At 34.2% G+C, this 17,352-nt stretch overlaps 1 protein-coding gene across 7 annotated transcripts in view; it reads right to left on the reverse strand.

Annotated features, from left to right (window-relative positions):
* CPEB2 (cytoplasmic polyadenylation element binding protein 2) overlaps window positions 1-17,352 on the reverse strand; it is a 70,885-nt gene that overhangs the window by 25,535 nt on the left and 27,998 nt on the right. For 3 of the 7 annotated variants that reach the window (XM_035005285.1, XM_035005288.1, XM_035005291.1), the window contains 2 exons: window positions 15,370-15,420; window positions 7,654-7,677 (listed from right to left, as the gene is read on the reverse strand). The exons of 2 other annotated variants lie outside the window; for them this stretch is intronic. In XM_035005285.1, the coding sequence (XP_034861176.1) occupies window positions 7,654-7,677; window positions 15,370-15,420 (75 nt within the window). The remainder of the gene's footprint in view (window positions 1-7,653; window positions 7,678-15,369; window positions 15,421-17,352) is intronic. 2 more of the 7 variants (XM_035005286.1, XM_035005289.1) reach the window with 1 other exon arrangement.

Genomic DNA, 17,352 nt, shown 5'->3' on the forward strand with positions numbered 1-17,352 from the left:
GATTCAAAACAGTTTTTAAAAATAAAAGAGGATTATACAACCTGATTTCAAGACATACTAGTTAGCTATGATTATTAAGAATGTAACACTGATGTTAAGACAGGCAAACAGCTAACTGGAACAAAAGAGAGTCCAGGAAGAGACTCACAAATTTACAGTCACTTGATGTTTTTCAAGGTTATCAATGCAGTTCACTGTGGAAAGGGAGATTTTTTTCAATAAATGGTGATGAACCAATGGATATCCAGCTGGAGTGGGGAAAAAAAAGGAACCTTGATCCCTATTCTCACACCATACCAAAAATAAATTCAAGACTTAAATGTGAAAGATAAAACAACAAAGTTTCTGGAATTTCTTCATGATGTTTGGGGATAGGCAGTAATTTCTTAGGACCAAAAGGCACTAATGATAAAAGAAAACAACTGGACTTCCATCAGAATTAAATACTTGGCCGCTTATCAAAAGGCAGTAAAGTGAAAAGGCAAGCAACTACTGAAAGTAGGACAAAATACATAAAGAACTCTTCTTAAATGAAATGGACAAAAGACTTGTATTGAATTAAAAATGGGCAAAAGACTTGTACTGAAATTTACAAAAGAATACAATGGATGGGTTATAAGCATATGAAAAGGTGCTTCAACATCACCCTTAGTTATCAGGAAGATGCAGATTAGAACAATAATGAGATGTCACTTTCATGCCTATCAGGATGGGTAAAATTAAAAAGCTTAACAATACAAAGTCATGAGTATAAAACTGGCAAACGAGTTGGTAGTCTCTAATAAAGTTAAACATACATTCACTCTATGAACTAGCAATTCCACTCTTAGTTATACATCTAAGAGAAATGAGTGCTTATGTGTACACACACACAGAGAAAAGAAAAAGGGAATAAAAATGTTTATGGTAGTTTATTATAAGAGGTCCCAAATGGAAAACAACTCAAATGTCTGTAAATATTTGGGAAAGAGACAAATTGTGGTATACTTATACAATGATTCTATTCATTAATAAAAATAAATAACTACTGATAGTAATTTCAATTCTATCTTCTATACAATCTTAACATCTTACAATTTCCCTTTGAGACTGAAGTTTGTTAAGTATTTAAAAGCAATTATTTATGAAATTTTCAAATGTCTTCTTCTTTTAAAAGAAAAACTGGATATGGTTGTTCCTAAGGTTCTTACCATAATAATTAGAAGTGTTTTTTTCCTCCAGATAAATAATCTTAAAGGTGAGATTTCCATGCTGTTAAAACCAGCAACAACGGATACTGATTAACAAGCCCTACAGTCAAAAGAATTTTAAACTATAATTACTGTTGCACTGTTCGAAGGGTTAAGGTTTTTTTTTTTCCTACTTTTTGAAATCATTTGATCTTGGACATCAAACACCTCATTTATATTCTCTGGCTATTGTTATGAAACTCTTGACTCAAAATTCTTGCCCATACTATAAGGTAAGAAGGATGAACTGTTATAAAGAAATCCTACTTTAGTGATTCTAACTTAAAATGTATATACATCCATATTTGCTTATAATATGTATGTCTAAATATACATACATTTATAACACATGCATGTACATAAACATGAAAATTAATACAATGCAGATGAGTTATAACCAAGATCAGAGTGAGATTCTTTTTTTTAAATTTTTTATTGTTATGTTAATCACCATCCATTACATCATTAGTTTTTGATGTAGTGTTCCATGATTCATTGTGCGTAACACCCAGTGCTCCATGCAGAATGTGCCCTCTTTAATACCCATCACCAGGTTAACCCATCCTCCCACCCCCCTCCCCTCTAGAACCCTCAGTTTGTTTTTCAGAGTCCATCGCCTCTCATGGTTCGTCTCCCCCTCCTATTTCCCCCCCCTTCATTCTTCCCCTCCTGCTATCTTCTTCTTTTTTTTTTCTTAACATATATTGCATTATTTGTTTCAGAGGTACAGATCTGAGATTCGACAGTCTTGCACAATTCACAGCGCTTACCAGAGCACATACCCTCCCCAGTGTCTATCACCCAGTCACCCCATCCCTCCCACCCCACCCCCCACTCCAACAACACTCAGTTTGTTTCCTGCGATTAAGAATTCCTCATATCAGTGAGATCATATGATACATGTCCTTCTCTGATTGACTTATTTCGCTCAGCATAACACCCTCCAGTTCCATCCACATCGTTGCAAATGGCAAGATCGATCAGAGTGAGATTCTAACTAGAAGTTATTTAAGAGATTTACAAAGAATGTGATAGATTTAGATAGAAAAATGTAGACGAGAAAAAAGAGGGGACACTCTTTATAGGTAGAAGATACCTGCTTGAGCAGAACTACAGAAACATTCCAGAGGCCGTATCAACGTAAAATATAGAAAACTGGAGACATTCTTAACTATGTGCTCAAAAGCCCTACTTAACAAATGCAAGTAAAATACCTTACAGTAAGTTAGTCACCTAAAATGCACAATAAAAATTTTAAAGGTAAAACAGTTACAATAAAGATTATAGAGGAAGTAATAAGAAATGAATGACAGATGGAGATGAAAAGAGTCTAAGATGGCTTCCCTGCTGCCAGGGCTCTTTAACAGGTAACCCAAATCCTTCTAATATGAAGGCAACATTTTAGGCTCTACATTCCTCTAACAAGACTAAAAATATACCTTCTACCAAAACACAAAATTGGCAAAGGTTTTAGAGTAAGAAACACAGCCATTACCACAAATATGAGCCTCGTTTGTTATGGATAATTAAGATTCAAATTACTCATTTCGAAATATTTTAATAAAAGGGATTAGAGAATGCTTGAGACTTTTCTATATTCCCATAAAAAATGTTTACTCCAACCAATAATAAAAGTCACATGATGAGCTTCCTAAACTGAAGATGGGGAGAGAGACTAAATTATGAATAGGATGCTTGCGTGACAGGACGGTTGGCCCTGACACCCGGCTTCCTGGTGTGGGCAGGTCTGTGCTGCACACATGCCTGGAGTCAGAGGGGTTGTAAGCAATTACTAACTTTACTCTGGTGGCTGTTAATATGCCCAAATCATTGCTACACTGACTTTTCAGATTTTGACCTTATTTTGGAAGCCCAGATTAAAGAAATTTCTCAACACATCCAAAGGGGGAGGCAGGAAAGGAGAAGAAAACATTTGACAAAATTAGAAATGTACAAAACGTACAAAATTTGAATCTAAGCATAGTTCTTTGATCTCAATGCATTATCCTGTACTTTCATTTACTAAATGTTGTTCTAAAAAAAAAAAACTATATAAATTAAGGATGAATATGAATATTCTTCCCATCTTCTAAGACCCTAGCAGTCACTCTATTGGAGCAGAAAAATCTACCAATGTGATGGCATGGTTTTTATTTAATATGAAAGGATCAAAAAAACTATCAAAACAATAGAGGCAGATCCAAGACTGAACTCTCTCAAGCACCATCTGTTTAATCCGATAGAATCACTGAGAAGGCATGCTTTCCCAAAGAACTGAGGAAGAAGCTATAAGGTACCCTTCCACCTAAAAAGATTTTGCCCCAATAATAGGTTCATCCTTTTCTCAGAGAGGATGGCTAAGACATTTAATTTTAATAATCAATTATAGCCTAGTATGTCTTTGTAAATTACTTTCTGGACATAATATATCTGATAAGTTCACTAAAATTTTGTTTCTTTTAGATACTGGTATGGCTGGGTATAGGTGTAGAGTAGGTACAGTTGGCCTCTTCGAGGAGGAGGGGTAAGCAAATTTTTTTCTGTAAAGGGTCAGACAGTAAATATTTTAGACTTTGTAGGCCACACTGTTGTGTGTACTGTTGTAACTACTGAACTCTGCCATCACTGTAGCTCCAAAACAACCAGACAAAAAGCGAACGGGCATCGTTGTGTTCTAATAAAACTTTGTTCAGGGGCGCCTGGGTGGCTCAGTCGTTAAGCGTCTGCCTTCGGCTCGGGTCATGATCCTGGGGTCCTGGGGTCAAGCCCTGCATGGGCTCCCTGCTCCGCGGGAAGCCTGCTTCTCCCTCTCCCACTCCCCCTGCTTGTGTTCCCTCTCTCGCTGTCTTTCTCGGTCAAATAAATAAAATCTTTAAAACAACAACAACAACAAACTTTGTTTATAGTTTGGAAGTTTGGCCTGTGGGCCACAGTTTGCTGACCTCTGTCTTACAGTATTACTCTGGCTTTTTTTAATTTTTCATGCTTTGGAGATTTTATTCATTCTCTGACAGTTATCAAAAGTATTTATCAAAGATGAAGAATTTCAGCCTTGACTTCATCATAAAAGGATTTGATAGTGGTGATATTTAGGGGGTGTACCCTTACTCTGGCTACTTCACAAGATTAAGAGTCAAACAAATTTGAATCAAATCTAACCAAATCAGAAAATCCTGGGTCAATTTTAAAGCAACACATGGTGTACTATATTATTAATAATTCCTTGTTTATTACAGTGCATAAATCTAAATAGCTACACAGTATAAATATATCCAACCTCTCTAACTGAACTTCCATAATTTCATTCCCTTTTAAAATAATTTCTCCTATTTCATTCCATATACAATCTATTAACTCAAAGCTTTGGGATTACCTGCTACAACAGATTGCATTGTGATGTTTAGCCCTATCAACTAAAACAGGGTCTATGTCTATTACTTAAAGTATCCTATATATTTTTGTTCCCTGGGAGCACAGTAGCCCTTTAATCCTGTACTACAAGGATAGATTGCAATATAAAAATATGTGAAGTGGAGAGAGAGAATTTAAATTATATTCCACACCTCACTTCACACTCCCACCCTAATCCAACCCCAGACCAGTGTGTTCACTCTTGGAAAGAATGGAAGAAACGTTGGACAATAAATACAAAAGATAGTTTTCCATATATTAAAGTCAGCTCCCCATATGAGTCTCCTCCTTCCCAATCCTGGTCCCCAGGCAGCTCTGAAGTAGAACTTTTTATGGTTCCCAGGGTATAGAGATACATAGGACTTGGGGCAGGTCCCAGCTAAAAAACAGGGAAAGAAATATTTGCTCTTCTTAATTATTCCCAGTATAATTAATTTTTGAATATTCCTAAAGTATATTTTATATATTTATATCTAGAACCAGCTTGATTTAAAGTTCTTCTTGACATTGTTAAGGAAATTAAAATACATGAAGTCATTTTGGTAGCAATTTGGTCTGACTGCAGTCAAGTGGGAAATCTTTTAAATGAAAACAGCTCCTCTATGCCTGGGTTTAAATGTGAGTCAAAGGTGGCAAGTAAGAACAAACAGTTCTTCCCAAACTGCTCTACAAAGTCAAAATGCCCTGTGAAAATAATACTGTTCACCCACCATTGCACTGGTAAAGAGCAATGTGTTATTTTTGGTAAGAATTATATCAATTCATTGTGACACATCCCACATGAGCAGTAGATCTGATATGTATCAGACTTTTTTTTGTTTTTTAAGAAAAATGATTAAATAAAATTAATTGATGCAGTTCCTTTGATGGACAAAATGTTAAACATGAAGCCCATACAAGGGGGATCTTGGTAGTTATAAGGTTAGCAGTGTGATAATGATATTGTATCTAGCGTAGAAAGGGGAAAAAATGAGTGGAAAATAGGAAGAGAGCCAGGCTACTTCTAGTCCTTTCTGAGTCATTCCTTTGGTATGTGTGTGGGTTTCTTTCTTTCTTTTTTTAATGTTATATTACTGTGTTAAAGTACGTTCAAATTCAAATAAAACCTCTCAATAGGTATTTCTAATAGGTCTATTTTTCATCTGGCCATCAAAATTGAAATTTTAAAAGCAGACTCTGACTATTCAAAGAGGACCAACTAAAAAAATTACTAATTCCATATAATTTGAAAGGAAAATTCAGGCATTACCCCTCCATGTTAAGCCAAGTAAGTGTGACAACTATCAATTCCATCCTAAAGAAAGCTTCTCCAGAAGCCTTAAAACCATGTGAGTCTTCTTTCTTCCAAAGCTGGCAGGCAGTTCTGAAGTAGAGGAAATCTTTATATCTCTATCCTCTAGGAGCCATAAAGAATAGTAGCAAGTTCCTATCTGAAAGCAGAAAATTTTGCTTTTTCTTAATATCATAAAAATAGTCTATAATTACTGAATTGAGATAAAAGAAGATAAACAACATGACTTTCTGATACTGTGCTCCTAAGAACTTCCTAGATCATAATATTTATGTTGTAGTATGCCAAATTAAACATAAGTTACTAAGGTTAAAAGATGAAAAGTGTACAGAAGGAAAAGATCCTAAATTAAATTGCTCTAGTTTCAAAAATACCTAAAATCACAGCTTGGTAAGTGGGTTTTTCCAAAAGAATTGAAGCTCCATATTAAAATAGTACAGTGAAATAAGACAGTCCATAGATGTGAAAATAGGTACTAAAATTCTAAACCTTCCCCCTCTTCTCAGTTGCTAACAATAACCTTTACAAGGTAATAGAGCTTTAGTTTTCTGAGTTTTGAGTTTCTATATCCTATAATTTTTTAGTCAGAAAACTAAAGAACCAAGAGATTCAGTCAAGCATTTGAAGAAACCAAATTCCAAAAATGAAGTTAAATTCAGACAATGTGAAATACAAAACTGGAAATACTCCTTAAGAATATATAATACTTGTTTCTGTCATCAGTGGTGGCAGAAAGTTTGAGCTTGTTTGTTTTCAAAGCACACATACTTCATGACTACCTGAAAAGAAATTGAACCACGGGCACATATTTATAAAATTTATCAAAAGGCATTATTATTACTGTCTGCCCTCCATGGCTCAAAGGAGGTTTTAGGGGTCAAAGAAAATCCTTTTTTATTCATTTTGCTACTTACAACAGCTATTTAAATATCATGATTATTGCACACTTAGAGGATAATCTAGTTGTGTAAAATTACTTTTGCTTCTTCTCATCCCATCTACTTTGCTCCCTCCCGGTCTGCACATGAGAAAGAGAAGCCAAGTTTAAGCCACAGAACATGTCAGCTACTGTCCAAAGAGGTTTAGTAGTCCAGCCTTTCACAGTCCTCATTTTGTCCGGAAGATAGCAAGAACCCAGAGGGGAAGAATGGTGCGGGAGACAGAGTGTGTGAATGAGTGTTTGAGTGTGCCTACTTGGTGTAGAGAGAGGGAGAAGGAAAGCATTATATTCTTAGAAGACACAGAGAAATATTAGCAACATGATTTCTACACATCAGTGTTAACAAGAGCCTATATGGTATTTACTTTCAACTGGGTCAGACATAAAACTAAAGAGTGTTGTAAATTATATACCAGAGATAATCAGTTACAGATTTAGAAAGTAGAAAAATCATACTGCATGTCACCTTCACTAGTATTTATTAAACATATTTCTTAAGCAAACTATAAATAGTAGCTTTATTTTAAAAGGTATAAAAATTACTTTAAACAGTTAAAATCTGGACAATTTAAAAGACATTTATTAAATAACCATATTAGTATGAAAATGTGCTTTAAAGGTTAAGAGATTTAGGATTCAAAACTTTGACAAGTGCGCAAATCAAAATATAACTTTTCTGTGAGTTTTTGGACAGTGCAGAAAAAAAATCTAGGCTAATTACAGTGGTGATCAGTAAAACCCAATTAAGAACAGTTATACCATAGCAAACAGAAATGAATTACCTCGTCTTCGCCCATAACTCCTTGCTGCATGTAAACAAAGGACAAATTGTAAAATGTCAGAACTAAAAACAAGCCCACCCATACAAATACTTGTGATATGAAAAGCTAAGTGGGCATCTGGTAATCAGTGCTACTTTGTTTTAAGAGCTAGGACAAAGTCACTGTATAATATCTGTATGGTGTTTTACCATTTACAAAGCACTTTTATTATATATATATTCTGAACTGTACAAAAAATGAAATGAACAGGAAATAAACCATTTATTCTCATTCATGCTCAAATTCATGAATAAATATTTCTTTCATCTGATCAGGATAGTAATGTTAACACCTTACAGTTAAATAGCATCCCAAATAATGAATGGAAAAACCTGAATTAAATCCTTATTTTCCTAATTATAAAGAGTGATACAGGAGATACAGTCCAACAAATAGCTATTCAAACCCAATTCACATTATACCAAGCCTTGTGTGAAGAAAGTATTGGCAGACACAGAAGAATGAAAAGATATAACAATGTTAAACTGAGACTCTGAAGCCTATAGAGCTTAGATAGAAGGTAAAGAACTTAATCCATGTTCAAACTTGCTTAACTGAAGAAATGACTAATGATACACTATAGCTAACAATGCTTTCAATCCTTCTGGTACATTTTATAATCTGTAAGTGTTTATGTCTCTATCTCTGGGGTAAGAGGGATTCAGACACAAATTATTATTAGCATCATCATAGAATAGCACATTGGTTCAATACTGTAAAAGTATAAAGCAGAAAAGTATTTCAATCTACATTACTAGAAGTTTACATAATTCCTTAGGGAGAAAAATACTGCAATTTATTCTCCATAAGAAATTGCCAGTTTGATAAAATCCACAACATATTTTTAAATAACTCCTCCCCCCAAAATCTGAGTATACAATGAGTATTTTTACCCTGGAATTAATATAATATGAAATCAAAGCAGTAGACCAAAACAAAAAATGACTGTTAAAATCAAGATTTTAACAAGTTTCATGAATTTTTTAGGCCTGGGAAACTTTCTGAATAAATCTCAAATCAAAATATATATTGAAAGTCATCAGAAATATAGTTTCCTCCAAAGTACAAAGCAAAGATCAAAAGAAAATGTTTCACATCACATCATTAACTGCATTCTATTACAGAAGTTCTACAAAATATAAGGCTTTAACATAAAGAAGTATGTCCACAGGTGAGAATAATATAGCATTAATTCCCCTAGAGTAACAATGGGAAAAACAAACTTGTCAACCCTTAGTCATTTACACTTCAAGAAGTCAGTCAATAAATACAATGCTTACAATGGAGTCTTTTATAAAAAAAAAACAAACTTCATTTGTATCTTTGCCTCTCTATTGTCTTTATTTAGCTGGAACTACTGCACATTTAACCTTTTCGGTAGCTCCAATTACCTCACAGCCTAGCAGACTGACTTGACCTGTACATTAGCTTATATGTAAACTTACCTGTGTGTTTGTGTGTATATATATAGCTTATATGTACATTACCTGTATATATTATATATAGCTTACCTGACCTATATATTAGTTTAGGGTAAGGGTAGGGGTGGAAGTAACATTTTTGCTGTGGAAGTCTCCCAAGACTTAAAAAAGCCTTAAAAAAATCAGGGTCTCAAAGAGATGGGAGACTTACTGTGGAAAATCTAAGAGCAATTTTAAAAGAGCTAACAAGAACAGACCACGGAGGAATCAATTCACTGAAGTTTTGATAGTTGTATTAAGTGAGGAAATGGCCAATAGGCCCCAAACAGTCACAACACCAATCTTAGGAGTTAGACTTCCTACTTATCTCTAGGCATGATCTAAATGGTATTAATCCAGTATAAATTTGCTTTATGGGATTCCATTCATGGGTGTACAAGGTGGATCATTTATAAAGCAAATAAAACTATTCTCATCAAGTTTAAAGTCAAATTATGAATTATACTGAAGTAATAACACGACAAATAATTCTTGACCTACTAAGAAAATTAAAGACATCATAACCAGTTTATATTCTTAGCCGTTATATTCTTTGCTGAGGTTATTCAATACTAAAATAGTCAAAATATGTACAAATGTTCATAACATCTTAGGTTTCATCTCATTCCTAGGCTTGAACACATTATTTAGAAAATTTCTCCAACTATCTCATACCTGAGGAATTTTAGAATCCTGTAAAGAGCTATTCCACTTATTTTTTGGACAACTCTCAAATTCCAAATCTCTACATTACCAAAAATAGAACTGACTGCAGATGAAGCTAAACCATGTGAAACATTTCCCATCCCCTGTCATGGAAATAACCAATCTGCTACCATCACACTAAACAATGGTCTGTGTACTCACTTTCCTACCAGTGTTCTTATGGGAATTTCTGGGGTATGTTCCTCTATAACTCTGATTCAGAATTATGAAAAGCCCCCAGTAAGAAAAGAAAATCATTAAATTATTATTCGTTATGTTTTAATTAAAGAAGACTTCTTTAAACATATGCCCCTCCAAACTCATTTAGAATATGACTTAGAAAAAAAGGGAGCAATTTTTGTATAAAAACTATCTAGAATATTAAATTTCAGGTACATAAGTTTTATAAAGCATTATAAAAAAGTACAACTCATTCAAAAGTAAGGAATTGGCTATTTAACATACATATGTAAATATATATGTGTATACATGTATATGCATGTATGTTAGATTATATATATATTTTTTTCATGGAGATAATAAGGTTGTGAAAAAAGACCTTTTCTATACAAGTGACTTTACAATTAATTTGGTCCTGGGTTATCAATAATCTTATTTAGGTTCTAACCCATAAAAAAGAAATAGGAGGATTCTGACATTCATTTTGGTGTCTTTGTGCCTTTATATATTGGCTCTTAGCTACAGCTGTGGTACATGAATTACTGCAGCTGGAGGAAGAGATGGGTAAACATACTAAATTAGCTGGAAATACTTAGGTTAAAGTTCTCTTGGTGTGAAACTAAAAAAATTCTTATTTCTTGCTCTAAGAAGCCAAAGCCAGGGAGAGAAATATACCCCCAAATCAGAATCCTTTTCAAGATCCAAAATAAATCTGTTATCTACTCCACTTACTTCCATCAGCATAAAAAAGAACTGATTATGTACTCAAGTTTCCTATTTTCATGACTTAATACAGTACATTTAGAATATCTGCCCTCAGAAACACAATTCCATTACTGAGTTAATTTTCTTAGTTAAAAGATAAATATAACTTCTCTCCTCCCAAAAAGTAGAGCAAGCTCTTGATTACAAACATGGCTGCAAGTGGTTAATCACAGCAAATTTAAATTTCAAATTAGTTTGCATCACCCCATACTTCTGCTATTTGTTCTCCTTTTGAAAAGCCATATGTTCTAATAAAGATATAAGCTATTTTTCCTTGGGAGAGGGGTGAGAGGAACACAACATGATCCAAATAGAAACAAATACTTGAATGATACATCATTCTGAATTAGTTCTCACCACTACGAAAACAGGGTGGCTCTGTTTTATTTCGTTCTTTCCTAATGACAATAAAATATGTCAGATTTATACACTTATAAATATAAACATTCAGGCTGTCAATCTAATTTCAGACAGTATTTAACTTTTGTTTTTTAGACAATCTACTCATTCCTATATAATGTAACTTCCCTAAAGTGCTTCCGGATGTTAAACTTGGACTCTTCTACAATATTATTCAATAGTGGTGGTCTCCACCAGTCAATTCAACTTGATTTCTAGTTAGATTGAGGGACATGGTGTGTTCAGAAACAGGAGCCTACTTGCAGTCGTATTTCTATGGCATTTTTTATTGTTTTTTTTTTTTAATCTATACAACTTCCCGAGACACATAGATGTGGGATTATACCTCTTTTTCTCAGAGTTAACAGAGGCTCAAAGGATTTGCCAGAGATATTTCACAGTTTTATCTTGTCTGACCAACTTCCTGACCTTTACCCCATTCCCTGTTCATTTCTTACAGGAATATTTCAAAGTTTAACTATAATGTCAATTGACCAGGAAGGCAGAATCATGAAAGCTTTACAACATATGCCTTATCTGCATAACAACTGTAATACTATTTATGTATTATTTTTTAGCAAATGGGCTCAAGCCTGGCACCTAGTAATAGCCTAGTAACATCACAGATTTCTGCCAGTTCTGTGTTTTCTAAGTAGTCATGCATTTATTTTAATACGTATTTGTGTACCACTAAAGTCATCTTGGGTACCACAAGGAACATGCACACCATACTTTAGGAAACACTGCCCAAGAGAGTCATTTTGCTTTTGACCCAAATTTTCTTCCTATTATAGTTCCTTCCAAATGGGTCTGGTTTGGCTTCCTGCAATAACATAAAACAAACCTTCTTTGGTCACTATACATAACTTCCTTCAAATACTTGAAAACACTGGTTACATCTTCTTTTAATTTTATATTCTCCAACACTTTCTCATCTATTCAGAGGACATGAATGTATTGTTTCAAAGTCATTTTGTCACCTTTCATCATCACCCATTGCCACAGCTAACTCTTTTCTTATAGGAACTGTTCTAAACACTTTACATGAATGAATTCCCTCACTTCTCAAAACAATCCCCGAGGCGGGCAGCATTTTATCTACTTTTGACATAAAGAACCTGAGTCAAGTTGAAGTTAGGTGAACTGTCCAAGTCACACAGAAAGAGCAAAGTTGGGTTTAAACCCAGATAATCTAGCTCCAGAGTCTGTGGTACCAACTATTGTTTTTTCTTTTTTTAAGTTCAATTACCCAACATACAGTACATCTTTAGTTTTTGATGTAGTGTTCAATGATTCATTAGTTGTGTATAACACCCAGTGCTTATCAGATCACGTGCCCAACTACTGTTAACTATTGCTAAACCACCACAAAAAAATACTGATGTATAATTTATTACCAAATATTGATTTTCAAAGTCAATAATATTAGCTATGCTTGCTGGTTAAATAATACAACTTAATCAATTGTTAACAGTGAGTTTAAATCTGTGATATACTAAAAAATAATAATTTTAAAAGTCTATGTATTGAGATGCTATAATTTCTTTCATCAATAATATTTAATAATAACTTAGTATAGGCAAAGGCTTGGTATTGATATCACTTAATTCCCACATTTCCTAGGGAGACAATATGCTATGAATATAGTTAAATTACAAGAATTAAAAGCAGCTCAAGGAAAATTTCCCCTACTTTTTATTGCCATTTGCCTACTTCTCTCTTCAATACCTTAGATGTCTACAAAACAATTACTTAAATCCTTAATACTGAAATACCTCCTTACCCTATAAATTCCTGCTTCTCCCTTAACAATGATCCCAAATGAGCAGAATAATTTTTCTTCTCTTGGATCAAATTGTCCTTACTGACCTAAACACATTTTGATGTCCTAGTTTCATTATCTTTTCTCCCCCTAGTGCCTTGCCAGAAAAAGTTCAGAATATCCAGTAGAGCTTACTGTATCGAGTATGTAATGTGGCCCTAGAGTGGCAGGCTATGAAGAGTCCTCACATAATGAAAAAGCAGATTTGTCCAAGATTCAACTCCTGACTAAAAGAAAATATTCTTGTGATATTCATCTAAGTGATGAAACACTTCTAACCTAACATCTAGGCTATTTATCAAGGCTGTAGGTGACTGATGAAATCAATTAATTTACTAATATTTAGTGTAACCATGGGGCACCTTGGTTAGGTGTCTGACTCTTGGTTTTAGCTCAGGTCATGATCTCAGGGTCCTGGGATGAGCCCTGCATGGGGCTCCTGCTCAGTAGGGAGTCTGCTTGTCCCTCTCTCTCTTCCCCTCACCCCCCAGCTCATGCTCTCTCTCTCAAATAAATAAAATCTTTAAAAAAATAGTAATATTTAGTGTAGCTGAAAGTGTAAGTTGTAAAAACAGTGCAGCTCCTAAGTTCTTTGCTCACATATAACTGATGTATTCCATTGTGATTACAATATACTTCTGAATTGCCCTAGTGTACTACGCATAAAGAAATCTCAGAACACCTGTGAATGATCTAACATACTGCCTCATACAGTACCTTCCTTCAAATGGATCTTAACAGAGTATGAGAAATATACACGTTCTATTTTTCTACTGAATTGCTTTTTTTAGAAGTTATAATAGAAATGTGAATGATTTTTATTACATAGAATGTCCCAAAAGAAAATTATTTAAGGAAGTCAGGGTAAATATATAGTTTATTGTTACCTAAACACATCATTATTTTATAAATCACGTCATGAAGATAAAAATTATGATCTATTTTCAGTTTGTAAACTCAATTTCAACACTGTAAGTTTTAGTAACAGATTTAGAGTTCAGAGACTAGCTACTGAAATGGCTTTTTTTTTTTTTTTTTAAATTCCATGGTAGAGAAAAAGTTGACTGAAGAAGCCCTGGAATGCGATTTCTAGTACCTGTCTGGTCAAAGTCCTACATGTAAGCACTATAATTCGCTGAATTCATGCATGTGGCCTGCTGGACCATTGTAAGGTCTAGCCCAGATGTAGCCTCAGCCTAGAGAGCACAGTCAGGCCCCAGGGTGAGAACTTTGACAATTCAACCTCTAACCATCCTTCAAGATCCTAACAGATAACCCAGTGCCTAGACAAAGCTGGCACGTGGTGGGCAACTCAATATATAACAATCCAATGTTAAATGAACCAATCAATCACATCACCAGACACTTTGCTTCTTCAATTTTTCTCTCATTCCAAAATCCTATTTCCCTTGACAATCTCCCAGGTGGCCTGGACTTTATTCCCACTTTTCTGTCACTACAGTCTTTACTTAGTATTAGTTCACATGGTCGAGCTTTATACTCGCTTTTTTTAGACTTTGTTCCCCAACTTCACTGCCATCTGTTCTTAACAAAGCTTTAGTTAAAATAGAAGAGCCAAGCCATTCTAATTATATAATTATGTATTTTAAAGTAAGTACTATCTCTACTCTTCCTTCTTCCTACTTCCCTCTCTTCGTCCACCCTCTGATTTAAAAATACCTTTGTGAAGGGTATTTTCATCCTCCACGTCTACTCCCACAGTCACGGATGTGCTAAGTACTGCCATTCTGAATACAATGTTTGTCCAACAGAAAGAAAACAAACTTTAATGAAAGTTTATTTATCCTGTTTCTAACTCTGGTGAAGTTCACTGTGAAACTTCCTAGTCAGAATAAATTAAGTTAGTGTGAGCACCACATTTATATAGAATCACTAGTATATTCATTCCCTGGTTAACATAAGCACAAGTACTACACTAAGTAACAAGTTCTATGCACTTTGCAAATATCATCTCATTTAATTCTCATAATAAACCTTGAGATTGTTATTCCCATTTCATAGATGTTGTAAACTAAGCCTCACAGAAATTACTGCACAAGGTCTCACCATAAACTAGAAAGCCAGTATTCAAACTCAGGACTCTCTCCAAAGTCTGCGATCAATGAATTAAATCACCCTGTCACAAATACACTACAATGACTGCTTTGACAGCCAGAATATATTCAAACTTGTAATTCTGCTTTCTGTACAGAAGTTGTAGTTTTATTTTTATACTTAGAAAATAATTAACTTCTGTGTATGGGGAAGGTAAAGAAAACCATGTACTCAATCATATTTATTTATATGAGTCAAATTGGAAACGTAAAATGTTTTTTTAAAACTTACCATTTAACATCAACAGATTATCAGTTCCTGGATGTGGATAGCTCAATCGACCTTTAAAAAGACAGGAAAGGTAAATTTGAAGACTATGGAGCTACTTGAAAAGCAAAAAAAGGGAAGAGGGATAGGGAGGAAATTACCGAACATGGTATATTTTTTAAATTAAAAAAAACATTTCTTAACTCAAAACATATTAACCAAAATCATCTTTGAAATTTGAAAGCAAGACACAAAACAGCTAACCTTAGTTCCCAGATCATAAGATAAGAGCACAATGTGACTTAGGAGCAATGCCTGGAGAATAAAGCCTATTTGTTTTTTGAGATGTAAAAATAATGTAGGTATCCGGGTCCTCCAAACTTAAAATAGGATGTAAACATTTTTTAGTATTTCCAAAACTGTTTATAATTCTCTCCACAGCTTTCTTTTTCCAAAAATAAAATCTGAAGAAAAGGAATTTATATTCCTAACCAAAATACAACCAAAATATTAAAATAAAAAATGAGTACCAAATCTCATCACAACTTGCCACTTAATTCAATATGATTTTATATATAGTTGTATTTAAATAAGGATGTTTGATGAAAACGTCTTCAACATATTATTACAAGTGATATTGCAAATTTAACCTGTTCAAAGTTTACAAGCGATCTAAAAATAAAAAAAGGAAAATATTAAAGCTTAGGAGCATAGTAGCCTAGTATTTCCTTTGAGCCATTCTTCATTTAAGAGTTTTGCACTTGATACATGCAGAAGGGACAGCAGTACTGCAGACTGCCGGGGAAAAGAAGAAAAGGCATGTCTGAACATACCGTGAGGCTCCTTCAGCATTTCTACATCATAACGCTTGTTTGACTACCTGCCAACATCGAGGATGATCATTGTTTTTAGCCCGTTAAAACAGAGGATCTTCCTCTAATGCCTGAATCTCTGATGGGCTATTAGAAAGGTTCATTAAAATCTATTGAGAAAACGACTAAAATTAAATGTCTGTGCGATAGAACATCAGCAGCTTTCAGCACAGCCCTTTAAAGACTCTGTGACAGCTTGGGATGCGCTGCCACCAGAATAGTGACCAATAAATATCTGAATGAATCTGACATGATTAATAAGGAATACAGATTAACTGCATCTATCTCGACCACCTCAGCAACTGTAAGACCCCGTATTACACCCAAACATTCCATACAAAACACAGACTGTTGGGTTTTAATTATGAAGCTAAAGAATTCAATCATCTGCCAATGAAGGAAATAATCCAATTCTGACATTAAAATATATATATATTTGAGCTATAGATTTATACATATACTAATACACACACACGTACGTCATCTGGGCTCTAATTTAACTGTAGCAGATTCAGACTCAAAGTGGTGAAACAAAACAAACGTTACTGTCCTTCAAAAGACAATTGACCACCTCTTATTTACTCCTGCATTTCATGCAGCATGACCTCAGTAGACTAATAAAGTCATCATACTCTAAAAACACGCAAATAAGTTTATTGTTGTAATACCTTAGTATGGAGTGAGAAAGAAGACAGCATGTACAAAAGGCAGAAGATACAAAGAGAAAGCAGACCTTTTCTAAACTGGATTTTAACAGCACAGAGCTTTACTTGTCTGAACTATCATAGCTTATTCTGGAAATATGCCTATTTCTAAGCATCTTGTTGCAGGTGACTAAATTTAGAGAGCAATTTAAGGCCATGAAAAATCAGTTATTTTTGACTTGAGATTGAAAATCAAGATCCCTATGAAAGTGGTAGCTTGTATTGCTATATCTACTGTAACAAGTTCATTAAATCTTGTACACCTACAGTGTGTAGGATGCTAAGGACACAACTATGAGTGAGTCTCTGCTTATGATGTGGTACGAAAGACAGGAAGAAACAACTTCAATAAAATCTGCCATGTTAAAAGAATCATGTACAGTATGCTATATAAAAAACAAAGGAGTATTTAACCAACCAGGGACTCAGGA

Source organism: Mirounga leonina, unplaced genomic scaffold (assembly GCF_011800145.1).
Source record: "Mirounga leonina isolate KUSES-001 unplaced genomic scaffold, KU_Mleo_1.0 Mir_129, whole genome shotgun sequence".
NCBI classification, from domain to species: Eukaryota; Metazoa; Chordata; class Mammalia; order Carnivora; family Phocidae; genus Mirounga; species Mirounga leonina.